The sequence below is a fragment of the Centruroides vittatus genome, unplaced genomic scaffold, assembly GCF_030686945.1.
Source record: "Centruroides vittatus isolate TY-2023 unplaced genomic scaffold, ASM3068694v2 scaffold_1424, whole genome shotgun sequence".
Lineage (NCBI taxonomy): Eukaryota > Metazoa > Arthropoda > Arachnida > Scorpiones > Buthidae > Centruroides > Centruroides vittatus.
Window position 1 is genome coordinate 136,533 of NW_027122677.1, and position 27,496 is coordinate 164,028.

General features: G+C 30.9%; 1 protein-coding gene across 1 annotated transcript in view; it reads left to right on the forward strand.

The window, feature by feature from the left end:
- LOC136986947 (cytochrome P450 3A18-like) overlaps positions 1-25,501 on the forward strand; it is a 43,624-nt gene extending 18,123 nt beyond the window's left edge. Inside the window, exons 5-14 of the mRNA XM_067284586.1 lie at positions 382-478; positions 549-677; positions 809-1,040; positions 1,101-1,240; positions 1,312-1,430; positions 1,527-1,635; positions 2,410-2,495; positions 2,575-2,715; positions 2,809-2,968; positions 25,401-25,501. Coding sequence (XP_067140687.1) covers positions 382-478; positions 549-677; positions 809-1,040; positions 1,101-1,240; positions 1,312-1,430; positions 1,527-1,635; positions 2,410-2,495; positions 2,575-2,715; positions 2,809-2,968; positions 25,401-25,481 — 1,294 coding nt within the window. The 3' untranslated portion in view covers positions 25,482-25,501. The remainder of the gene's footprint in view (positions 1-381; positions 479-548; positions 678-808; positions 1,041-1,100; positions 1,241-1,311; positions 1,431-1,526; positions 1,636-2,409; positions 2,496-2,574; positions 2,716-2,808; positions 2,969-25,400) is intronic.
- Positions 25,502-27,496: the final 1,995 nt, after the last annotated feature.

Below are 27,496 nucleotides of genomic sequence, written 5' to 3' on the forward strand. Positions count from 1 at the left end.
TTTCCGATATGTTTCATAGGTTTATTTCCCGGGTTTGGTTTTCTCTGCCTGTGGTCCTCATGATTAGGTCACACTAGGCTGTCGCGGTTATGGGGGAGAAATATATGTTTAAACATAGTTTTGTGGGGGGCCCTGAGCTCCGGCCCCAATTGCCCTTATGTAAGTCCGGTCCTGCATACGGGACGGTTTGCTCATTGTCACACTACTACAAGACATTTCCTACTTGCATTTCTTCTTACTTTGAGTGTGAACGACTATAACGATTTTGGAATAAGCGATTAAAAATAAATTTTAACTCTTAATTTTAATTATGTTTTGAGAAATTTATTATTTTATTGATTATTACCTAAATTATAAAATATATTATTTTATAATTTCCAGTTTCTTTCTTGGAGGAAAACCTTGGGTTGTGTGTTGTGATTTGGAATTGATAAAACTTATACAGATAAAGGAATTCAAAAATTTTATGAATAGAGATGTAAGTTTTTAAGTACTTTTTCGTAATTATAATCGTATTATTCTGACATTTCGTTATCTATTGTTTTTAGTTAACACTTCCGGATGGAGGAGTTCCTCATAATCTGATGCTTAAAACACTTCCACTTCAATGTGATGAGGATTGGAAAAATACCAGAAATATATTGAGCACAAGTTTCAGTACAGCTAAACTGAAGATGGTATTTATGCTACGTTTAATAAAACTGTAAATATGTAGGATATTAAAATTATATTTTATAAATATTTAGCGTTACAAATACAAAAGTATGTATTGTTATTATTGAAACATATCAAAATTCTATGTTTTTAGATGAGCACTCTTATGTCTAAGCCAATAAATATATTTATGGAGAAAATCGAAAAACAGAAAGAATCGCCGTTTGATATTGCCGAATTTTATAAAAAGTTAACTTTCGATATAATTTGTAGAACAGCTTTTGGAATTCAGACAAACGTACAAAATGACGAAACAAGTAAATTTGTGCAATCCGTCTATAATCTCTCGGAGGTTGATTCTTCTGATATGTTGTCTATATTATCGAGTAAGAATTTTTAAAATAGTTTTATGATATTTTTATAAATAATTAACATAATGTGCTTAGTTTGTTTTCCCGAAATTGAACCGGTTCCTACGTACGTTAGAAAGATTTTGGATGCAATAAAATATGCAATAAATTTTCCATCTGCTAAAATGGTGTTTGATACCTGTAGTCAATTGGTTACTTCCCGAAAAAACTCTGACGTAAGATTTACAATTTATAAATTGTTAAATAACAATATTATCGGTGATAGTTAAAACTGTTTTCTTTTCAGTATCATCCTCCGGATCTCTTGCAAATCATGATTGATGCTGAAGGTGAAGCGGATGGTATCATAACCAAGCTTTCATCAGACGTTATTGTTGCGAATGCTGTTGCATTTATGACAGCTGGGTTATTATTATTTTTTATAAAATAATTTTTAATATAAATTATATCAAGTACATAATGCTAAACTGTACACTAAGTTGTTTTTTTCCCTCTGTCTAGATATGACACTACGAGTACTATATTAGCTTGGTGCACCCATTATTTGGTCAAACATCCTGAAGAACAAGAAAGAGTTCGTCTGGAAATAAACGAAAACATCGAAAACAATGTAATTGTTTATGATTTAAGCAAATTGTCTTCTCACGTCTAATAATATATTTTGTATCTTACTAATAAAATTAACTTATATATTATTTATGGGTGTATGTAGTAAGCATTATTAATTTATTATTAATAAAAATTATAAGTACAGTACGTTGATTAGCAGCGATTTAATATAGGGTAAAACCGGTTAGGTGTCTACTCGGGAGATGTTAGAGGTTGTTTATTAGAACAATATCACGAAGGGAACCGGGTGGTTGTCAATACCGATTTCGACCAAATTTTGTGGATGTGTAGTACATGCATATACTTAAACTCTGCCAAAGCTGCAGGACCCACCGATCAGGCATTCTCGAGAAAACTACGATTAAACTTTTTCTAAAATGATTAATACCTACGTAGCAGACCTATCTACGTGTTAATGGCGTGGTGTGATCAATTATCGCTTTGCGTGAAGAACATTATTTTACGGATTAGAATTTCGTGTGAAATAATTATTTTTTTACATTTATAATTTAATTTTAGGTTTTTTATTATTTTTAAACGAGAATTATTTTTCACTATATCGTATATTAGAATTATTACACATAATATAAATTATAAATAGCGTTACCATAATTTTATATTGAAAAATTTTCTATTCATTTTTTTTCTTTTCTAAGTTTAATGCTAAAATTTTTGTGATAAGTTATAATATTAAATATATAAATTTGTTAGAAAACATAAATGTTTAAGTTAAGAGAGTCTATGTTATTAAAATTAAAAAGTATTTTTTAAACAGAAAATTGAATATGCCGATTTACCGAAATTGAAGTACCTGAGTCAAGTAATATCGGAAACGTTACGTCTTCGTCCTCTTTCATCATTGTAAATATTATGCACTTAGAAGTATATTCTACTTTTTAACTAAACTTTTTGACTAATGTAAGAGTTTACATTTACCCAGGGCGATAAGTAGAAATTGTTCGAAAGATTTCCATTATAAGAATATAATTATTCCAAAAGGAGTTACAGTTATGATCCCAGTACCGAACTTGCTTAAAGACTGCAGATACTGGAAAGAGCCAGAAAATTTCAACCCTGACAGGTTTAATCTAGTGTCATTTCAACCTGTGATATTGATTAATTCATTTTTAATAATATGGATTTTTCTAAAAGTAATATTTAATATTTTCATCAGATTTTCGTCTAAGAATGCAGGACTAATAGATCCATCGATATATCAACCTTTCGGATATGGTCCAAGAGGCTGTATTGGAATGAGAATGGCTCAAACAGTTATGAAATTAACTTTGTCTAATCTCATAAAGCACTACAAATTAGAACCTTGTGGAAGTTTGGTAAATAGAACCTTACTTTAAATAATTTATTTAATTCAATGTATAAAAGTATTAATATTATTTTTTAATTATACAAATTAATAATTTGTTATAGGAAGTTGAAGAAGACCTTTCGCTTTTTATGCCCCATCCGAAAAATGGAATTCTTGTAAAGGCAACTGCAATAACTTCGTGAAACTTTTGATAAATGAATTTTAATCAATATTTTTTTATTTTTTTTCGTGTGTTTGTAATGAAAATACTCATATATGTGTTAAATATTTTCTTATGAAACCAACTTTAATATACTATATATATTAGTAGCGTTTTTGGAAATTGCATCATCTACAAAAATCGTTTAACAAGCGTTCAAATTAGGTTTTTGTCGCAATTTGTAATGATAACATATTTAGTACAGAAAAGAAATTAAAAAGAATGTAGCAAAATGCAACTTCTTATATGTAATGTTATGTTGAACTTATCTGTAATTTTACACTATACTCTCACCAATACTTCAGGAACTTGTCATTTACAATTACGGAAGGAACAAAAATGATTCATAGGGTAGCTACGTCTGAAAAGCATAACGTAAATACAGGTAACCCCGTATAACACGGGAGTTACGTTCCAAAAAATTGTCGTGTTATGCGAATCCGTGTTATACGAAACAAAGAACTAGTACGAAAAGGGGAATTAGGTTCCGAAAATTAAAAAATATGTTATTTTCATAATTATGAAAATAACATATCTTTATTAAAATTTTCTTAAGAAGTGATACGTATTAATATAACTTAAACAATGTTTTCTTTGTCATCACTAAGCACTATTAACTGAAAATTTTTTATCTACGTAGCCAAAAATAAGACACAAAGTCTTAAATTATACTTGTAAAGGTGTGGATTGTCCCAACGGTCGGAGATGCGATTCAATGCCTAAAATCCGGTGACTGAATAATGTATGTAATAAAGGAAAAACATCTGGCAACACTAAAAGCAGAAGCGTCGAGATATGGCAACATGAGAGAAGTTTCGAGAAGGACCACGTGTATCGACAGCAGACGGGAAAAGAAAATTTACATACGGTACTTAAGTATTAATAGTTCACGAAAATTATGCATGAAAATCTGATAGTACGAAAAATGTCAAATGAGGTATTTTCGCACTTAAAAGCTTTATCACGTTTATTGAACGGGGATTTCCCTATTTTCAAATTAGATAAAAACTATTAAAAGCGTACTTTATTACATTTCATGTTGTACGACGCTTTTACCCAATTCTCGAACAGTGTCAGAGTGAATCCGTGCTGTAGAAGTGCCGTGTTATACGAGGCTTCAATCAAATTACAGGTTACCTGTAATTGATTGAATGATTGATTGATTTGATTGAATTTAACATACAAATAGAAATTGTAATAACGGTGTAAGGTATGGAATCGCCAAGACGCGCGATTCCCACCTGTTTGTTTATAACGGAAAAGTCGTTAGGATCGGCCGGTAGAAACGACCGTTAGGAACTTCCGTGGGAAGAACCGTTAAGTTTCAAATCGTCGACCATCGGACGATTGGCCGGCGGGAAGTGACCGTTGGCGGCCGTTGCGGGAACATTCAAATTTGATTGGAGCAGGGTTCGAACGCCGTCGACTATTTAAGCTCGGATCGAGCTCGTATCGGGAGTTCGGATCGGTGTGATCGTATCGGAGGTGATCGGATCGGATCAAGGGAGATCGTCGTTATCGAGGTGCTAACTAACTCTCTTGTTGGAAGTTACGTGTTTGTGTACGAACTTGTTCCTGACTCGGAGGTTTTGTTAATTACAAGTCTGTTTGTTCGTAAGGAGTTCTTTCGACGAATTTGTACGGGAATAGTCGGTTGTTGTTGGAATTAGTGTTGGTGCATAATTAATTGTAACTCTAATTTGGATCATTTTGTACATTTACTGTAAATATAAAATTTGTGTTTTCGTCAAACCGACTGAGTGGTTATTTTGAACATTACTAACGGTATATGTAAAAGCTTATACATTTGTAATTATAAAGTACTATTAAATATGACAAAGATTTAAAAGTAAAAATACTTGGACTTGAAAATAACTTTTGTACGTTTACATTATTTTTATAATTAATCGATAATTAAAATGATACTATTTTACGGTGTGGAATGTGTGTGGTGTATTTATAAAGTTCGGTCAAAGGCAGAATAAAAGGAACGAAACAAAATACATAGAAATTACTTTTAGTTGCCTTAAAATTGCTGTCCAAGAGAGACTATACACTTATGACATTTTCATAAAGCTTCTGGAAACAGAAAAGTCTTGGTTGGGACCACCTTAAGAACTGTCTGATGCACCTGAGTTGCAGAGTCATCAACAAAACGTGATCTCTTGAAGAGCCTCTTAAATGATCTCTTGAAGGCAAACAATCTCGAAACAAAAACATGCCCGCAGGCGGTAAGATTGTTTTGTTTAACGTTTCAGGCGGTTTCCGTCGCCATTTTCCTCGATTTGAAGTAGAACTTCATGTTCTATTGTTTCATTGCTTTTTGCTACTTCTCGTATAGACGTTTCGGGTTATGTATTAATGTAAAAAAACGAATTTCCTAAGCTATAATAAGCCTGAAATATAAATTCTTTGTAAACGAAATCAAAATGCAGTGGAACCTCGCTTAACGAGTACCTCGCACAGCGAGTATTTCGCATAACGAGCTAAACAAATTGTAAAAATTTGCCTCGCTTAACGAGCGATATTTCGCATAACGAGTGATGAGGAGAGAGGAAGTCCCGAATTGTGCACATGCGGCACGCTCCATCAGTCCGTGTTTAGCATTCGTTCCGCTAGCATCTTAGTGTCGCTTGCGATCACATATTTTTCCAAACTTGTGTTCACACATATTACTTATAAACATCAACAACTATAGCCCGTTATATAATAAACACGTCAAACGATACGCCAAATTCTTGGGTCATTAAATTTAATGACCGATTCCAAATTAAACTTTAGAAATGTCTGAATTAAAAATTAACTATTTATAATTATTAAATTTAATACGAGATGGAAGCATAACTGCCTACCTCTAGTCAAATTAATTAATTTCTAATATTTAATAATAAATAATTATTAAAAACAATGGGATCAGTTATTATTATAAATGTTAAAAACAATAATTCTAAAAAATTATAAAGGTTTTTAAAATAAACGAGTCAAAATCACTCTTCTTTATCCGATTTCGAATGAATTAAAACCAAAGATGGACACCTATTTAGAAAATTACCAAATATCTTACTTTATTAACCATATTATCCAAATGCATTTCACAAGTTTTGCCTCCGCAGTGGATATCATGCTATGCACCACCAATACATTTATACTCTATCAAGCTATCCCAGCATGCATCGACAGAAGCGCCGGTATTTAAATTAATAACATTTACATAACTCTTGATACAATAGTGCTCGACAATGCGTCTCGTTACAAGATTCTCTATTTTGTACAACATTTTAATGTTTCTTCTATCTATAATACATCTGTAATATTATATCGGTGAAACAGGAAGACAACTTGAAAAGCGGCTAAAAGAACATAAGGCAAAAAATTTTTTAAATATAAACAAATAACTATTATTAAAGCAGATAAATCTCACGCACTTATAATTATTACGAATTCCGATTTACAATTAAAGAAAACAGAAATAGTATCTACTGATGAATATACGCTTCTACATAATAATCCAATAGATGACATTAAAAAAGAATTAATGAAGTTAATGAAAACAGATAAAAAAGAATTTGCGAGCCAAGACTATGAGAAGATAACGAACTTTAATAATGTGCGTATTCCGCAACTTAATATTAGACTTAAAACTCATAAAGTGGGAAATATTTATAGACCTTTAGTGGATTTTAAATATCCTATATTGTATAATTGGGAACATTATATAAAAAATTATTTACAGTGTATACCAGATTCTTGGTATAGCATAAAAAATACAGATCAGTTGATCTCGCACCTGTTATATGGCCAAAGTAAGAAATCCTTTATACTTATGAGTCTGGATGTAAAATCAATGTACCCATCAATAAAGTTGAACTTTATTTCGGAATGTTTAAGTAATTATAATTTACCTACCTATATCATAGAATTTATACAATTTGCTCTTAAAAATAATTATTTTTCAGTCTGTACAGAGTTTTACCGACAAAAAGATGGGATAGCAATGGGGGCCCGTAATAGGCTCGAAGATTGTGGATATTTGTATGACATCATTAGATCAAAAGATTTTCCAGTCTCAGGGTATTTCTCTTTATGCTAGGTACGTAGATAATATATTGATTTTGTACGATTCAAATATCACTACAGCTAAAAACATTGAGATTTATGCGAATAGTCTAAATAAAAATATTAGACTTACCTATGAAGAAGAAAGAAATAGCGAAATTAACTACCTAGACGTTACAATCACAACACAGGAAGAAACGTTATTATTTCGTAAGTACGAGAAAAATTGTAATAATAATAAGGTGATTAATTATAAATCGTACTGTTCTATAGGCATAAAGAGGAACGTATTTTTAATGGAATTTTGAAAGCTCTTTAGTAGAACAACATTACAGAAACATATACAAATGGAAATTGCAAACCTTTTTAAAAAATATTTATTTAATGATTATCCACAATAATTACTACGTAGGTGGTATAATTGTTATACCATTAATAGATATAATGTAAAAAAGAAAAAGTTATTAATTTATATATTAAAATTCCATATATTAGAAAATTTTATGAAAAATATAAAAATAATTTTAAAACTTATTTTGTCAACTTAGTAGGTGAACAAAGAAATAGATTGAGTAAAGGCATTTATTTGGTAAATAAAGGAAATGTTAAACATCCGACAAATCCTTTGGAGGTGGCAGGAGTTGTCTAATTGATATAATTATACACGTAATCAAATAATTTAACTTACTTGGAGTTAATTTAACTTACTTGGAGCACTCATTTTATTGCATAAAATTTGCTTTCGAAAAATTCTCATCCGACAAGAATCGCTTTCAACAAAGAATTCGATATGACAATTGTTGAAATTATATTATTAACAAATTTTTTCAACGTAACGATAGAAAATCAAGCGAATGACGTGTCAGCTCTTGCGCTCATAAGTTAGTAGCTCGTTACCATCGAAAACTATTATAAAATAGTGTATATCCCAAATTTACCTGTAATTCATATTTATTCCTGAGATTTGTTTTGTTGTAATTTTCGCGGGAGAAGGAATATGTCAATCGCAATTTGATGCTGTTCTACAGAGCGAGTCAAGCATTGCATGGCGTTGCGTTACCGAAAAGAAATAAATAAATTAAATAAATACTTGCCCATCTGGGAAATGAGAATTTATGATAAAGTTTTTAAAAGACAAGCACACAAAAAATCATTAGCTTTAAGTTGCCTACTTGTTTTTTCGAGACTGAATTTAAAGAATACTTTCCATTTACCAACGAAATACATCCCTGTTGTCAAATGTTACTCGAACGCATTTGTTAAATTCGTGAAATGTGTTTTTCGGCGACAGGATGCAAATAAAAAACCAATGATACAGATCGTTTCATATAAAACGGACTGTGGCTCGTAGCTGGGCTGTTAGTTTGTTCACTTCTTTTTATCTTATTTTTTATGATTGACGTTTCGAGTAAACACCAATTTGATTTTGTTTTATTTCCATTCCTATTTATTTTATTTATATTTATTTATAACGAAAAGATACTGTGGCCATTAGGCCTTTTTCAAGTATCTACAGACAAACAAAAGAAAAAAAATCAACAAAATCACCCAATGCAAGTTAAATAATAAATTTTCTGTGAAACATTGTTTAATCGCTTATTATTTTCCGAATTTATGCAATGATGAAAACAATTAATTTTGTACAATTCAAAATTTAAAAAGATAAATAAACTACACAATTATTGGAAAAAATCTTTCTTGAAATCTTTCTTTAAATAAAAAAGTAAAGTTGTTCCTAACGATTGTAATTTTTCCGGATTCGTTTTTCTTACTGTTTTTTACTACAAGGTGCTAAATTCTTATTCACGATCAGTGCATATTTAAGTGGAACTTTTCACGACTAATTCAAGTATAATATTAAATATATTTACAGTATAATATTAAATATATACTCGTATTAGTCGAACATACTCGTATTACACATATAATATTGTTTCTATTCTTTTAGGGACGTAGAAAGTGGAAGTGATCTGGTGAAAAAACTGTTTTTCATGATTACTATTATGGTTTTCTAATTTCGTTATATTTCACTTTCATTACTTACATAATAACTATGTAATAATATAGTTATTTCAATTTTTCTAATTTATAAATCCTTTTCCTAGAGATGTATGCATTGTCAGCTGAGGAAAATAGCAATAACTTATGAATAACTTTCCCCAATGGAAAATTCTTCTAGTTTTGTCTGACAGTGCTTTAACAGACGATTCGAAATTATAATTATATTCGTAACCTTGGCAGCTAAAAGTAGTCCGTTCAGACCATGGCCGGATAGACTGGACCTGTTTCTATTGTTTTGCTTATAGATATATTAAAAAAATTTTCAATGATCTTTTTCTTTGGGTAATTTTACATTTATACTTCAAAATAAGTTCAATAGAAGATTCACTCCATTTTGAAACTTAATAAGACCCTGGGCGAATAAAGACAATGGTATATTATAAAATTTGCACAAATTTCAATAGCATTTTTTGATAATTTCAAATAATTGATCATGCGTATTAGACAACATGCGCTCTACAATGTTTTTTATTTCATTTAAAGTTTAGATAAATAGTTTTAAAAAATTCCAGAAACGAGTTGCGTAACTATCCCGGCTGTTATGAGATTTTATTAAAAACATAACTTTTACATTAATTAATGATGATAAATGAAACTGCGATGTTTATTTGGGCGTATGGTATTTGGGGAAAGAAGAGCAACTGCCCTCTCATGAGGAGGAAGTTTCCACTCTGTTTCACTGCTCTCCATTGTCCTCTTACAGCTGATCTCTCGTGGGGAAAATTTGAGCAAATCAAAAAATAAAGTAAATCTGACAGAAAAAGCGAAAAGACTAAGAAATTATTAGTGATGACAAATAAAAAATTGATACTTATGATTTTGTTTGTGTAAAACTTCAGAAAATTGAACCGCATTTTTCTTTTAACCAGTGTCCTCTTATGCATACGAAAATTTACATAATAAAGCAAAAGTTATTGGAAAAAATAGAGCAAACTTGATATGTTAATTTTGATATTAAACTATTGATAAAATTTATATGCATACCTTGAAGTTACGTACTCGGACATTTTCATCCTCAATAAAAATATTTATATATGAAAATATATCATATAAAACTGTTTTTTGAAATTTAAAAAGCATAACTTTATGTATAATGTCAGACTTTTATAGAAAATGTTAATGGAACAATGGTTGCTACTACCTGTTTTCACTGTAGATAGCTGATGGTCACCTTCAAATGATCGTATTCGTGAACGAAACGAAAGAACACCAAATTCCACCCAACACTTAATTCTGAAAGTGAAGGGAAGCTTAATGATGTCTCAGTCGACAGATCTTAAATTAAGCAAATTATTATAAAATAGACAATTTTTAAAATCATGAGATCTTTCTAATGTGACAGAAATTTTTTAACGACCTTGCGTATGAAGTAAGTGATTATTGAAATTACGTCGTATGTCTGTAAGAAAAGTCGTCATCATTCGAATCGCTTTGCGACATGTTATAAAATTGCTTTTCGTTTTACAGAATAAAGGTAACGTGCTTGATATATTTTTCTATGTTTTATTTATTTTTTTATTAATTATATAGGTGGTAAAGGAGGCAAATAATAATAATTAGGTTATATTAACTTCATTTCATATATCCCTGGTTCATAAACCACGGCTCTTCTACATCACTACTGATTTTTCCGTGCAGTTATCACTTACAATTTATTTTTATAAACTACTACTTACACGTATGTATATTTTTTATAAATGTGTTGAGTATTGTATGATATCGATTAATTGTGAATTAATAACTTAACCTTTGAAAAGGTTGCTGAAAGCTAAGGATACGTTCAAAGGAATCGAATTTTAAAGTGTCTCAACTTAAAACCTAAAAAGCTTTTAACAGTAAGTAATTGCCAGGGATGTCGAGAGGGAAAGGGTGCTGGGGACTTTTTCCGGGCCCGAAGAAAACTTAGGTGATGTAGAGATTTCAAACCCTGTAAATTAATACTATTTTTATTAATAAGATAGTCAGACATTTAAGACTGCCTTTTATTAATAAAGAAACATTCTACGTATTTCATTTGTTCAAATAAGTAAATAAATGGCAAAAGAGATCCGGTAAAGAGAAGAGTGATCCGTTTTACTTTTGTCAACCCTGGTAATTGTGAGATTCTCGACATGGTCCGAACCTTCGCCGAAACTCTCTCTCTCTCTCCAAAACAAGGAATGCAAAGTGGAGGAAATGAATTCCTATTAATAATAATTTATTTGTCATCGGAATTTCGAACGAATTGTACCTTGAAACTGCCAAAGAAAACTATGCAACTCGTGATTTAAACAACGAAGGTCCAAGTTGTTTAAATGACGAGTTGCATAATTTTTTCCCATAGTCGATCCCAGACGGAAGTGTTTGTAACCTTGGTAATAAACGCTTCTGCCTGGGATCGACTATCGGCGTTGATCTTTCCCGAGGTCGAATCGGTCTCGACGAACCCCCTCCCGGAATGAGGAACAAGATATCCGTAAATGAAAACGAGAGAACGAAACCAATCGCCTGTGTACCAAGACACCGAGGCTTGTTGATCCGTTTCTGTTCAATCCGTCCAATATTGAGCTGTTGTCGTACTCCTCGTCACCGCGGTCTTCTTTTCCGTTCTTCGAACGGTGTGTGCTTGAGTTTATCTTCGACAATAACGATCATCTTTCTAGACTGAGCAGATCCGGAATTTTCCACGTTTTCCGACAAACTCATAGCATGGACGCCTAGTTGATCAAACTTAAAAGATCGAGCTTCTCAGGCTTTCGTCCAACTTATCAATAAAATGAGGATTGTTAATAGTCCCTCTCTCGAAATGAACGGTTCTGTCGAACAACGAGCTTAGTTTCGTGTCAAACACACACACCCACTTGCATGATCTTGTTCTGTCGCGCCGTTCTGAGGTATGAAAATTCTTTCTAGCGGAATTTCTACTTTTTAGTGGACTTGCCATATCGGGCCGTGACACGCGGGCCTCACATAATGATAGAGAAACGTTGATATTTATTTAGATAAAACGAAATTAATTTATATAAACCCATTTTAGATAGCCTTCCTTATATAACTACTCAAAAGTGCTCAAAAGTATTCTTATCCTGACAAAACAGTGATAGATATGGAAAGTTATGTAAGCTAACCAATATATATCCTGTATATAAAATACCGTTCCCGTAGAAAATACTGCCCGCGAATATATCTGGTAGACGATGTATGACTAATATCCTGAGACTTGGTTAGAAGATTGGTGATACGAGCGTAGTCCTTAAAAAAACAAGTATTCTTTGCGATTCGGCGTTTCGAAATAAATTAGCAAAGCAGGCCTTATAGTTTTCGACATGAACGAAATAACGAATTTATTTTCTAAGAAGGTAAAGAGTTTTTCGAGGAAAAACTTAATAAAAATGAAATTGTGCGCTTAGAGAGGTAGTGAAACGTTGCCGAGAAGTTCCTGGACTTTCCCGGCTACATTTGGTGGCGCCATCTCTTATCATATTTTATTTTTAAAAATTTGTATATTTTTAACTATCATGAAATGTCAAAAGGCTTAATTTTGAGGGTAGAGATGGGTTTTATAAAAAGTTGTAAATGCTAATAAATAACAAGTAAAATTGTCATTAAGTCTGGCCATACTGGATATACACCCAATCCCCTTTATCTACCCGCCTATTTGTCTCTAATCAGTTTAGTTTAGTTTAGTTTAGTCGTTTTTCAGTTAATATATGAAATAACTGGATCTTTAGGGGAACGACATTTTGCTTTTTTACAATCGCCAAATGATTTAAAGTTTAAAATACGACGTTTCATTACATAAAAGTACAGTAGAGCATCGATTAACCGATCCCCGATTAATCGACTTATCGGTTAACCGACCGCGTTCTAGTCGGCAAATTCAAATGTCCGCTAGTGATGTGGCGCTACAATATTTGGTTATGTCTTGGCTACTTTAATATTATTTTTGTTAAATTTTTGCATGTTTTAGCTGGCAGCACTGGTTCGACCATGAAAGGGAGGCTAGTATTTAAACCAGGCCTAATGCGCTATACTAATAATGTATTTTTTCATACTTTTCGGTTATCCGACTTTTCAGTTATCCGACCAACCCCAGTCCCCAATTGAGTCGGATAATCGATGCTCTGCTGTATTTTATCCTGTTTGTAATCTACAACTGTAAAGCTAGTTCACTTCGAAAATCGGAAAATGCAGTTTATATTTACAACATTTATTAATCAATAATAAATAATCTGTTACAAAACTATAAATTTATTAAACTTTTGCCTTAAGAAATCTCCTTAACTTATTCAAAAATTAAGAAATCGAAAAAAAGTAACTAGTAATTAACATTTTGTTACAGAATCGAAATTATTAAAATAATGCTATTACTGATACCATTTAAATTAACGCTATTTTTGCAAATTATGTTATTTTTAATTAACATCTCATAACACATGTCGCCACACATAATTTTAACGTTTAGCTACTGTGATAGTGTTTTGTAAAGTTTTAAATTATTCATTTTAATTATTCATTTTGATTAGGATACTTAACTTTTCTATCAAAGTGTAATTGAAAGTTATCTCAATTCCTTCCTGGTCTGCTTAACCTCCTGCTCGGGAAGGTCGAGTATGATTCCTTGCCGGTTTTTCGTTTCGTGGATGGTGTTTACATTGTATATTAGTATAAATACATTAACTAGAAAAAATATGTTTCAGTTAATATTTATAAATGTGCGGAATTTTCTATTCTCGATTGCTTCGCCCATGCACAAAATTTCAGGTTTTGTTAAGATCTAAAACAAGAGAACATCGAATTTTAAAATTACAGAACTCCAGTTTCGCAGTCTCTTTTCATGTTGACTTGTGTCGTTCTCATCACCACTTGCTCCTGCCACAAAACGTAGTAAATTACTACGCTATGTGCAAAATGAATATGTCGAGAATGCCATTTGACTGTTAACAATTAAAGAATATGCAAAAGAGTTCGGAAAGGAGCAATATGCGAAGATGGAAACCTTCTTTATGCAGGTACTGGTGCAAAAGTATTGACTACATTAGAAAACAGACAATAAAAGATCATTGTGAATCTCAAACCCATAGAAAACATAAGTCTGTTTTACTGCAAACAGAAGGATTTCATGTATTTTGCGGTATTTCCACAGTCATTAGATAACAAGCCTGCACATTGTATCTACAAATATCTTCTGCAACTGGTGCCTACGTAATGGTAAACTATATATCCTATTTTACTATTACACACGATTTTAATTTGTTTTAATTTCTCGATATTAAAATATCAGTTTTTTGTAGTATTAATAATTTTAATTTTTGTCATTTCATCGTAATCAATTTGTTTCAAATTACTGTTACATTGTATATTAGTATAAATACATTAACTAGAAAAAATATGTTTCAGTTAATATTTATAAATGTGCGGAATTTTCTATTCTCGATTGCTTCGCCCATGCACAAAATTTCAGGTTTTGTTAAGATCTAAAACAAGAGAACATCGAATTTTAAAATTACAGAACTCCAGTTTCGCAGTCTTTTTTCATGTTGACTTGTGAATACTGTGAATATTGTGTATTGTATTTGGATTCATAAGTATGACTTTTCGTGAATTATTTCAATGAATTCACGAAATTCAGATTTCTATGTAATCTTCGAACATGTTTCCTACAAATTCCTACTGATCACGTGATTGTAGATGATTTGTTCATTGACTAAAACAGAAAGCTGTTTCAAGAACATATGTCAAGCAAATTAATTGTCGCAAAAGATTAACGTTATTAATAAATACTGTCATAGATATTAATTGAACATTGTCATACATATCATACGAAGAATTTTTATGCTTAAACTTTAATAAATTGAAATCAAAACATAAATAATCTTTATATTGCATGCAATACAATATGATTATTACCTATAAATATACGGTCAGTCGTAGAGAAACCGTGCTGTGCTAGATTGCTTATTCGTATTGTTAAACAGAAGATCGTGTTGTTAACTCAATCACTTGGCTAAACTAAATAAAGGTGGAGTCAAAAGCCAAGTGATTGAGTTAACAACACGATCTTGTGTTTAACAATACGAATATAAATATACGCGTACTGTATGTTTGCGAGTGATTATTTTTTATTGTATTAAACTCTACTTCTTTATTATTATAAATGTTTGAGATTTGTTTTATTTGTAGTTACATAATTGTAAGTAAGTAAACAGCTTTATAATAATAAAATATTAAAATACTATCATCATGAAATTAGGTTTATCACTTTCATCTCGATCAATGTAAATTGAGCAGCGATATTGTAGCACATAAAGTATCCATGCTGTCGTCTACAATAATATTATTGACTGTTTTTGCGTGTCTTCTATCATATTGGATAAGGTAAGCAATCTTTATTCTTTTATTTTTTCTTTTCTTCACAAATAAAACTTAGCAGATTAATTGTCACCATCATAATTTCTATCAAATGGTGATGATAAAAATTTCGAGTAGATTAAATAATTTAGAGTAAGCATGGACATAATTAAATTTTTTATTACATTGTAAACTAGATATTATACAAAATAATTTAGCTAACAACGAAATAAAATCTGAAACTCTTAATAACATTCTCAGTTGTTTCTTCAAACTTAAAAGCAAATTTAAAAAAAAAATGCTTGAGGATTTAATATATTTATGTTTGAAATTTAAATATTTGTTAATTTTTTCATATGAAATAACGAAAAAAAATTAAAGTACAGTAAGTTCCCGCTTTACGCGGAGGATACGTTCCTAGACGACAAAGCGCTAAACGAAACATCGTTAAACGAGGCCATTTCAACATAGATTTAATAGGAAAAGGGGAACACGCGACCAAACATAAACAGATTTTACTTTACTTTTAAGTTATTTTTATATTAAATTGCGTAATAATATACGTTAAATAATACATAAACAGGCACACAGAAATGTAAAGTTCATTTTTTTGTGACGAAGGTTCTGGCTCTTCTGAAATTCTTGCTTTTTGCGATAAATTCGTGTAGTTTCATTTGTTGCTTTTTTTCTTTTCTTAAGCAAATGTCGGTAGCAAGAGATCGCATCCAAAACGCCTCGTTTTGCTTTTGCACTCCTTTCAAAATCTGGATCATTCGCTACAATTTCATCAACTTATCGTTACCAAATCTTCTACTAAAAAAATCTGTAGATAAATTCTTTGGGTTCTTCGTTTTCAGAATCACTATTTTCCAGTTCTACGTAAATTCCTTGTTCTTCCAGTTCTTGAAGGTCGTCGTTGGTAAGATTCTCACTAGAAACCTGCAGTAACTCCTCAATATCCTGTTGGTCTACATCTAGTCCTGCTGTATCGATTAGGTTGACAATTTAGTCAACCTAACGATACAGCGATAGGCTCTTCTCGTTGAGATTTCTTGGATACCTTCAGCCATAACTTCGTCCACACTTCGTTCATGCAATTGTCACTTAATTCTTGCCAAACGAAGTCGATATTGCCTGTTGCTTATACGACAGATTTTATACTTCATTTTTCATATTATTAGTTATTTTTTAAACAAATTTTCAACAATAAATAATGTGTGCTTAACAATCATTTCTTTATATTTCCATGAATAAGGAAAATTTTGTTTTATATTATATTCATATAGCCTAATAGATGAAACAATAAAATATGACTAAATATTATCAGATTTTCTCAATACAAATGATAACTGAATGCTTAACAATATTTTTAGATGGAGAAAGAGAAGGATGAGCCTGTTTGAGAGATATGGAATCTCCGGGCCTAAACCCAATTTTATTTTCGGAAATGCAATGGAATATAATAAAAAGGTAAAAAAAAAATTATCTACTGCTAAATTCTGAGGTTTAAGATGAAATATTAATGCAATTTGTCCTATATACAGAGAAACAAATGCATCGATGAATGGATAGAAAAATATAGAAACATTTTTGGGTAAAGATTATTAATGCAAATATTACTTTATTCTTATCATTTTATATAATATCAATAAAATAAAAAATGTATATCATTTCTGTGTAATTACATAAGATATTAAATTTATTTATGATTATTTATAACATTTAAAATTCTGCTTGCGTAATAAAAAAATAACATTTCATTAACAGTCCTTTATATTTCAAGTGCAAATATATGCAATTAAATGAATTTTTTTTAATATAAACGACAGCAACGTGCAAATATCGAAAATAATTACGTGTACTCAATTAAATCCAAGATAATTATCAAAATAACAATTTGATAACGTTACAAACATTGGCATATGTATTAATAGATATGAAATGAATGTACATATATAATAGTAACATTGGAAGAAACACAAATAAAAGATCTTGTGGAGTTAACCAAACTCTCTGCACGAACAAAATCATCTTATTAAGTTTTTACATTTTTTAAGTGCAAACTTTTTCTTTCCAATTTTAGAAACAATTCAGTCTATTTTAGCTGCTTTAGTCAGAATTCTCTTTCGGTATTTTGATGCAAAACCGTATCGTGTTCACGTCTATCTAGAATTTTTGGAGCTTTACTTTTGAAACTGGATGAAAGAGCGAGAGGGATTTATTGTGTTTTGCTCATTATGAAAATGATCTATTATACAAAAAGAAAAAAAAAATAGAAATTTCTGTTCTTTATCAGTTACTTTGACCGCCATCTAGAGGTATATTACTCTAGAACGTCATCCGATTGAACGTTTTGAAAAGCAGAAATTGTAGTGGAATAGCACAATGAGACTCGTACTTCAGAGATAATCTGTATTGACTGAAACTATTATTATTAGTATTAATATGTATGAATTTTTATTATCGAAGTCCGACATCCGGTTCAATTCTAAAATGCACGCCACGTACTTTTCTTGTAAACGAGTTGTTACAAATGAGCGAATTGTTACTGTACACTAATAACAATTACTTTGTCTCCTCTACAGTATTTTTCGTTTTTCATACATTATTATAAATTCAAAAAGGTTATTAATGTGTTTAATATTTGAATTTACAACTACAAATTCTTATTAGGAAACTTTTTTAATAGACATTATATAAGTTTTTTGCCTGTGTTCATATTTTCTTATCTTAAATATGAACAGCGCCGGATAAAGGAGCGGGCAAGCCGGGCGACTGCCCGGGGCGTCAAATTTTAAGGGGCGCCGATATAAAAATAAAATATTTTTTTACATTCATTATTTTTTTAGATTTTATAAATTAAAATTGATCATTTTTCATAAGACATCAATTTTTTTAGCAAGCAATAAATTGTTTTTTCTTTAATAATACCAAATAAAGGTCACAACGCTAATTATTTTATTATTGTCAACAGATATAAATAATATTACAATTATTCAAAGAAAACTATTTGTATAGTCAGAATTCATAATAACTCAAAAAAAAATTAATAGACAAAAACAAAAATTTACTAATTAAAATAATGAAACCTAAGAATTTTTATGGCTTTTATCACACAACATTGATGCAGACAAATGCTTTTTAATCTCTAAAAAGTTTGTTTTTATTTATTTTGAAAAGATAATTTGTAATCAGTATCACGTATCACAACAATCTACTCAAAAAATAGACGAGATCAAATTTATAAATTACAAATATCAACAAAATTATGAATAGTCAAAGTGATACTGGAGCCTGTCATACGCCTTAATGGTTAAATAATTTTGTCTTTCTGTAAACTTTGCATTAACAACACTTGCCGTGCTTTAATTAAATAATAACAGTTCCAAATGGCATTTACGCATGTATACCTGTATTGTAATATTGTAGAATATGTCGTAATAATTATTGTTAATATAACGAAATTATTACGATATTTAGTAAAGTTTATTTTATTGTGGATGTTGTTTCGATTCGTGGCGTATCCAATTGTACCAACTTAATTAGTATGATAAAATTTCCCTAGTGTGATTTTCAAAAAAGTTAATTTAATTAACTATGTTATTGAATTTTTGACAAATAGCATTACAAAAAATCTTGTATGTCACAAGTTTGCAACAGGAATAGCATAACTTACTTTTCAAAGTTCTTGCTCCTTCGTCGCTCGAACTTCAAATGCGCTCGTTATGCTATTCCATATGTCGCATCACTTGTAAGTAAATAACTATTGTATTATTTTTTAAATAAATAAATTTTTTACACAGTTCTTTATTGTGTAATTTTGATTTTTTGCCTTTTTTACTATTTTTTTAAATTTGCAGTAAATTTGTATATTCTTGTATGAAAGGGCGCCAAATTTTGTTTGCCCGGGGCGCTCAAAACCCTAGAACCGGCCCTGAATATGAAGGGCTATAATGGTATTAGAATAAGTAATTGAAATAAATTTTAATCGTTTTATAAATTTTCTTTTTGTGACATTTATTAATTAAAATAGAGAATAAAATATTTACATTATTTTAAAATTTCTAGTTTTTTTCTTGGAGGAAACCCTTGGGTTGTCTGTCATGATTTGGAATTGATAAAACTTATACAGATAAAGAAATTCAAACATTTTATAAATAAAGATGTACGTTTTTAAGTAATTTTTTTATACTACTAACAGTATTACTTTGATATATCATTATCTATCATTTCAGACAGTACTTCCAGCTGGAGGAATTCCTAATAATCTGGCATTTAAAGGATTTGCATTTCAATGTGATGAAGATTGGAATAGTGCTAGAAGTATATTGACCAAAAGTTTCAGTGCAACTAAACTGAAGATGGTATTTATGCTACTTTAGTAAGACTGTAGATATGTAAAATATTAAAATTACGTTTCTTTATAAATATTTAGCATTTGAAATACAAAAGTATGTTTTTTTGTTATTGAAACGTATCAAAATTTCATGCTTTTAGATGAGCACTCTTATGTCTAAGACGATAGATATATTTTTGGAGAAACTCGAAAAACAGAAAGAATCGCCGTTTGATATTGCTGAATTTTATAAAAAGTTAACTTTCGATATAATTTGTAGAGCAGCTTTTGGAATTCAGACCAACGTACAAAATGACGAAACAAGTAAATTTGTGAGATCCGTCTATAATATCTTGCAAGTTGATTCAACCGAGTTATCACGTAAGAATTTTTAAAATAATTTAATAATGTCTTCATATTTAACACAATTAACATGATATGTTTAGTTTGTTTTCCCGAAATTGAACCGATTCTTACATACGTTAGAAATATCTTGGATGCAATAAAATATGCAATAAATTTTTCATCTGCTAAAATGATATTTGTTACATGCAGTCAATTGGTTAATTCCCGAAAAACCTCTGATGTAAGATTTTCAATTTATAAATTGCTAAATAACAATAGTATTGCTGATTGTAAAAATCTGTTTTCTGTTCAGTATCATCCACCAGATCTCTTGCAAATCATGATTGATGCAGAAGGTGAAACAGGTGGTGTCGTAAAGAAGCTTTCAACAGAAAATATTGTTGCGAATGCTGTTATGTTTATGATAACTGGGTTATAGTTTTGTTATAAATATTGATGCATGTTATGAAGTTGTAAACATTAACGCAAATTATATGAATTATTTATTGCTAAATTGTAGATTAAGTTTTATTTTTGTTGTTGTCTAGATATGACACTACGAGTACCATGTTAGCTTGGTGCACCCATTATTTGGTTAAACATCCTGAAGAACAAGAAAGAGTTCGTCTGGAGATAAACGAAAACATCGAAAATAATGTAATTAAAAATTATTTAAGTCAATTTAAATGTATTATCACATATACAGTGGTGCCTCATATAACGTACTTAATCCGTTCCAGCTGCACGTCCGTTAAGTGAAACGTCCGTTATACGAAACGCATTTTCCCATAGAAATACATGTTAAAACATCTAATTCGTTCCGCAGCATAAAATAACCGTACTGTATCATTAAGAAAATGAACATGGGGTGCGTTCTTTTATTCCTCCGCGTAACTCCGCGCGAGCGACATCTGTTTAAAAATTCCTGCGGAACGCGTTCCTAAATTCCGGTGGGAGTACGCGCCGTCGAACGGCAAAAACGGCCGCTTGTAGTAGTAGTTTACGGTGGAAAGCAACATGGCGTCCTCCATGGGTCAGATAGTTTCGTTTCCGGGTCCATTATGTGGTTTTATGAATAAAAATTTAGAAATTGTGAAAGCGCGAGTTAGCGCACACGGTGATGTAAGTGTTTTTGCGAATTTTTTTCGAATGGTGGCCGGCATTCTAATTTTTTTCGTGGCTATTTTGAATGCTCTTTCAACAAATAATCCATTTTATGGTTAAATTTTACAATTGGGACCCTTCTTTTGCCTTTAAAAGCTCATATTTTAGAATTATAGATTCCTCCATTACGATACTATCGATAGTGCGGGCGCCGCCATCTTTCTTTCTTTCACAGCCGTTCCTAAATGCCTACAAACAGCAGCGCACTCCGTAGTAGCGGAGACGCAGAGCGACCGCTATTAAAGAACGCACCCATGGAGCAGTCACCTATGCCGAAAGTCCGTTGTTCGCAACCAGTCCGTTGCTCGAGTCACGTAACGGCCAAACAGAAAGTCCGTTGTTCGCAGCGTCCGTTATTCGAGGCGTACGTTATACGAGGCACCACTGTAATAATAATAATAATAATGTATTATCACATATTTTATTGATTGAGTTGAGTGAGCGAAGAAAATTGCTTTACTCTCGTACATATGTCGTTGGATTTAAATAAACTTCTGTGAAACCTTCCCACCAATTTTGACCATACTTGGTACAGATATCAAGTCCATGTCGGTGAGCTTTTTATGGTATTTCGAATCTTTGTCAGGTCTTCTCTGTGAGGAATGTCATTAGAAAAGTCTGTCTTAGACGTAAGTTGAAATGAACAGAACAATTTTGTTCTGTTTACAGGCGTAAACAAAGTTTCGTCGTTTTTGAATTGTAAACGATTTAGCGTTGTAATCGAGTCTAAACTCAAATTTAAGAACTGTAATATAGATTCGTGAACAAGCTCAAAAGCTACTACAAACTGAATTAATTTGTTCTGAAACAAAGTTTGGAAGGAATTGGATTTTCAAAACTAACCGCTGAATCAGATATCATTCCTTCCGTTTTGAAATACACTAAGTAATCTCTAGACTTAAGGATAAATATCACTCAGCTCAAATTGCAGGCGTTATAAAGAATGAATGACATATCAGTATAATTAACTTACTAATATATAGTATTAATAAACGTATGTAGTAAATATTAGTAGTTTATTATTAATAAAAATATATTATCAAACCCTGAAAGTAACATAAAATAGTGGCTTTTAACAAGTTTTATTATTATAATTAAAGTAAGCTAACTGGCAAGCTATTATATCGATCTTTTTACAAGAATAATTTATTTTAAATATCACTATAATAATTAATACAGTCGAACTTATCTATCTCAAACATGTTTATCTCGAAATTTATTTTTTCCGCTGTATTTTCAGTCTAAATTCAATGCAATTTCCATGTTTATCTGGAATAATTTTCTTCCAAAACCTCTATATCTCGAATTGCGGATTGAAGTGTCAATGACAAGTTCAAAGCTCGGCGACTACATTTTGATAGCAAAAGTTGTAGTGAAGAAACATCTCTCGCAATACAGTACATAGTTGCAATTAAAACTGCTTCTCTCTGATTGGCTACGAGTTTTACTTGCGCCTTATTGGTTATTATTCCATGTGTTGTAACGGATTTTAACGAACTTTCCTTGACCAACGGTTGTTTTTGACATCATTTAACTTCTTGATTGCGACATTAAGGGAAGCAAATGGCTGGTGTGAATAGAAAGTTGAATGTCCTTTGAGTTGAAGAAAATATGAAAATCTTAAAACTTTGGATGAATTTTACTTCATGGAATACCGAACTTAGTAAGACTTTATTCTTTCATTCAAATCATTTGAGAAAGAATGAAGTTGAAGAATGAATGTGACCAAGTCTAGTATTCCATCGAGTATTCTTGCAACGAAAGTAAAGAACATAGATTCAGTAAAGAGAAACTTCGAAAACAATAAAAAAGTGAAAAAACACGAAAGTATTCTTTTCCAGAAAAAGATGAAAGTGTTAGAAAATGCTTTATGCAATATTGTGACCGAGACGTTCCTCTCAGTCGATTTTACAAAGTAAAGCTGAGAATTTTTCCGGATGGCTTGGCCATATAGAATTTAAAGCCAGCAACAGGTGGCTCAAGATCTTTAAAAGTAGACACAACACTGTCTTCAGGAAACTTTGTGGTGAAAATGCGTCTGTGCTTTAAAGTGTTTGCGAAGAGTACATCAAGGATCTCTCTTCTCTTCTTCAAGACTACAAGCCAATGGATGCTTCAACGCAGATGAAACAAGCCTTTTTTCCAATGTTTACCCAACAAAACAGCGATATTTAAGGAACTAGAGTGCCAAGGTGGAAAATGACGTAAAGTACGCGTGACTGTACTCTTAGCAGTTAAACTGGAAGTGAAAAACTTCTAGTACTCAGGATTGATTGTTCTGCAAATCCCAGGTGTTTCTCAATAAAGTAATCGTTTCCTGTAGTAGGCTATACAAAGTAATCTTCAACCTTCAATCACTATCAATGTTTTGGACGCTATGAGGATGATATACTATGCTTGAAAGAAGGTTACAGAAAAGACAATTAAGATCAGTTTTCTAAATGCAGGAATTAAGCAGAGAAACAATAAGTAAGAAAGACAACAGCAAAACATTATTGACATGATGAAAGACACAGACACCAATGAAGTAAATTCGTAAGAATAGATAATCGTCAAGAATAGATATAATCTTGACATTAATTAACTAGTTTTTGTACGTGGACGATTCCCAGGTAAGATCATGAGGAATATGAGTGGAGTTTCTGACAACGATGATCAACAATAGGATTAGATAGATTTGCTTAAAGTTATTACTAGAAAATAAGTGGGGAAGACCATTGAAATGTTGAGAAATTTCCTTGAATATCAGGAAGATATTAGTCAGAATGCATTCGCTGCTATTGCTTACATTCAAAATATTGTGCAGTCAAAAAAGGGTAGGCATGAGAAATTATTAACCAAGGATTTCTGCTAACGAAGAAATTCAGAAACATTTGTTTTTATCTAATAGAAGTATGTACTGTAAATGCTATTGTACCTCGTTATATCGCGCTTTTTCGACCCCTAAATATCACGTGGGGCTACTGTATTAATAATATACCGTACTTCAAATCTAGTCGATTGCATACGAACCTCTATATCTCGAAATTTATCTATTTTGATTTTTTCTTGTTCTCGTGAGATTCGAGATAGACAGGTTCGTCTGTATTAAAATACTTACAAGTGATATAAATTGCGTTTTCATAATATTGTTATCTTGAAAGCTGTCTATTTATTTTTGTTACTTTGTAAGTTTGATGCTAATTTATATTTAAAAACGTTTTGTCTATTAAATATATAAATTTGTGCTCAAAAAATTTCTTAAGCTCCAACAGTCTATATTATTAATAAGAAATACTTTTCATAACAGGTAATTGAATATGCGGATTTACCGAAATTGAAATACCTGGCCAAATAATATCGGAAACGTTCCGTTTACAACCTCTTTTAACTCTGTAAATAAATTTTACATTTAATTGAAATTTTTTACTCGAAATTATTTTAACTAATCAAAAAAATTATATTCAGTTCATTTAATAGAATATGTTCGGAAGATTTCCATTATGAAAATATAACTATTCCTAAAGGAGTTACAGTTATGATTCCGGTACCGAACTACCATAAAGATAACAGATATTGAAATGAACCGGAAAATTTCAACCCTGACAGGTTTAATCTAGTGTCATTTCAACCTGTGATGTCGATTAATTTACTTTTTAATATGTATTTTCTAAAATTAATTTTTTAATACTGTATTTTGATGATTTATTTTCAGATTTTCATCTAAGAATGCAAGACTAATAGATCCATCGATATATCAGCCTTTCGGATATGGTCCAAGAAGTTGTATAGGAATAAGAATGGCTCAAACAGTTATGAAATTAACTTTGGCTAATCTCATACAGCACTACAAATTAGAACCTTGTGGAAGCTTGGTAAATAGAACCTTATTTTAAATAATTTATTTAATTTAATGTATAAAAGCGTTAATATTATTTATTAATTATACAAATTATTAATTTGTTATAGGAAGGTGAAGAAGAACTGTCGCTCTTTATACCTCGTCCAAAAAATGGAATTATGGTAAAGGCAACTGCAATAACTTCGTGAAACTTTTGATAAATGAATTTTAATCAATTTTTTTATATTTCTTTTGTGTGTTTATAATGAAAATACTCGTATATATGTTCAAAAATTTTTATGAGACAAAAACTTGGATATATTGGCCTACAGTTGCCCTATATATGATATATATATATATATATATATATAGTATGTTTAAGCGGTGATCGGGATTTGTAATGATAACACATGTAGTACAGAAAATAAACCAATTATAATTGTAATAATAATAAAGCATAACATACGATATTGAATTTAAGTGTTATTTCATGATACAGAACGTTTATGAGAACTGTCCTGAGAACTTGCCGTTCACACTAATGGAAAAAAATAGAGATTTTTAGCATAAGCCTCAAAAAAGTAACATAAATAGTTATTTCTCGTCAGATAAGATTTCAATACGTTTTATTGCTTCCTGAAGTCTTAGTAACAGCTTTGCAATGCCTCGGCTTAGAGTTAATTTCTTCCAAAATTCTACACCAAACTATTCTAATTCATTTGCTGTTTATTCTCATATCTGTCTTCCGCTATTTTCGTATCCACAATATGTCAGGAGTTCTCAATATGGTTGAGATAAGAACTACTACCTGATCAGCTTAAATAGTCTACATGCCTTCTGAAATATTAACTAAATTATCTTTTGGGTGTTTTTTTTCTATATGTTCTTTGAATTTTCTTTTGTAAGTGTCCTTTTCTAAATGCAAAACTTTTATATTATTTCTATTAATTTGACAATTATTATTTATTGATATTATGTAGAAATTAATATAAATCATTAATTATATATTGTAACATTGTCATAATGCCGGCCAGATTGCTATTTTTAATCGTGTTTTTAATTTATTTAATTTAAAAAATATGCTCTCCACCTCAAATTGTCCCTGTACATCATACTTTTCCTTCAACAATAGATTCGTGCCAGTCATCTATTATCTGTTTTAGAGGAAGTTTTGAATTGAAATAACGTGACTTCCGGTTTGCATCGGAAGTTCGCATATAGTTAATTGGGGTCTCCTGCCCCAAAGATCCTTATCTGTTTTTGGACTTTATCTATATAACTCCGTTCTGGAGATTAAAAAAAGACGGACGGACGACGGTGGGAATTTACAGGGCTGCAATTTCTTTAAATAGTATCCAAATAAAACAAACATGTAGAGACACGAATTGGGGGATACCATGTTGCCCTTTTGTCCGAGACGCTGATATGCGTAGTGCTGTTCCTGATTATACGGCATAAGTCAAAAATAACAGGAAAAAAGAAAATCAAATTCATGTGACAAATAGTGTATTACATTTGTGTATATTTTCAATTATAATTAAATGGTTTCGATAAATTTTTATAACGCTCATCGATTTTTTTGATTGAATACTTTTGTTATGATACTCTGACCCCATCACACACAGGCAGAGTAGGAAGAATAATTTAGTTTCATTTGTCGGTGCTTCAAAATTAAATATAAATTTATGTTGTAAATATGCATTATTCTTTGCATGGTATTTCTAACATTTAAAAATATTTACTTCTTATAAAAGATAATTCAATTTCAAACGATGCTTTTGAATATAGTCAAACGTCTAAAATCAATGATCGCAGGATCTTTCAGTAATAGTCATCTGGTAAAAGGTTATCGATTTAAGATAAACTCAGGATATATGAAAGAGTTAATATTTACAGTAGTCTTACATTTTTTATCGTAATTCAAAAGATAATAAAATAAAAGAAGGTTAAATTCTTTCGCACCAGTGATTAACTGTTCAAATTTTAAAGTCAAACGATTGACAGAGGATTAATAATCTGCGTTAGCACCTAAATTCCTTATTATTATTTAATATCTTAAATATATGTAAATATATAACGAAGTCCTCAACGCTCAAACTGCATATAACTTATGAAATATTGAGAAAATACAAAACCATTCGATAATCAGGCACCGCTTTGGTTTGTAAGTGCCGGATTAACGAACTTTTACTATATTAAGTACTATACAAATGACAAACAAAAG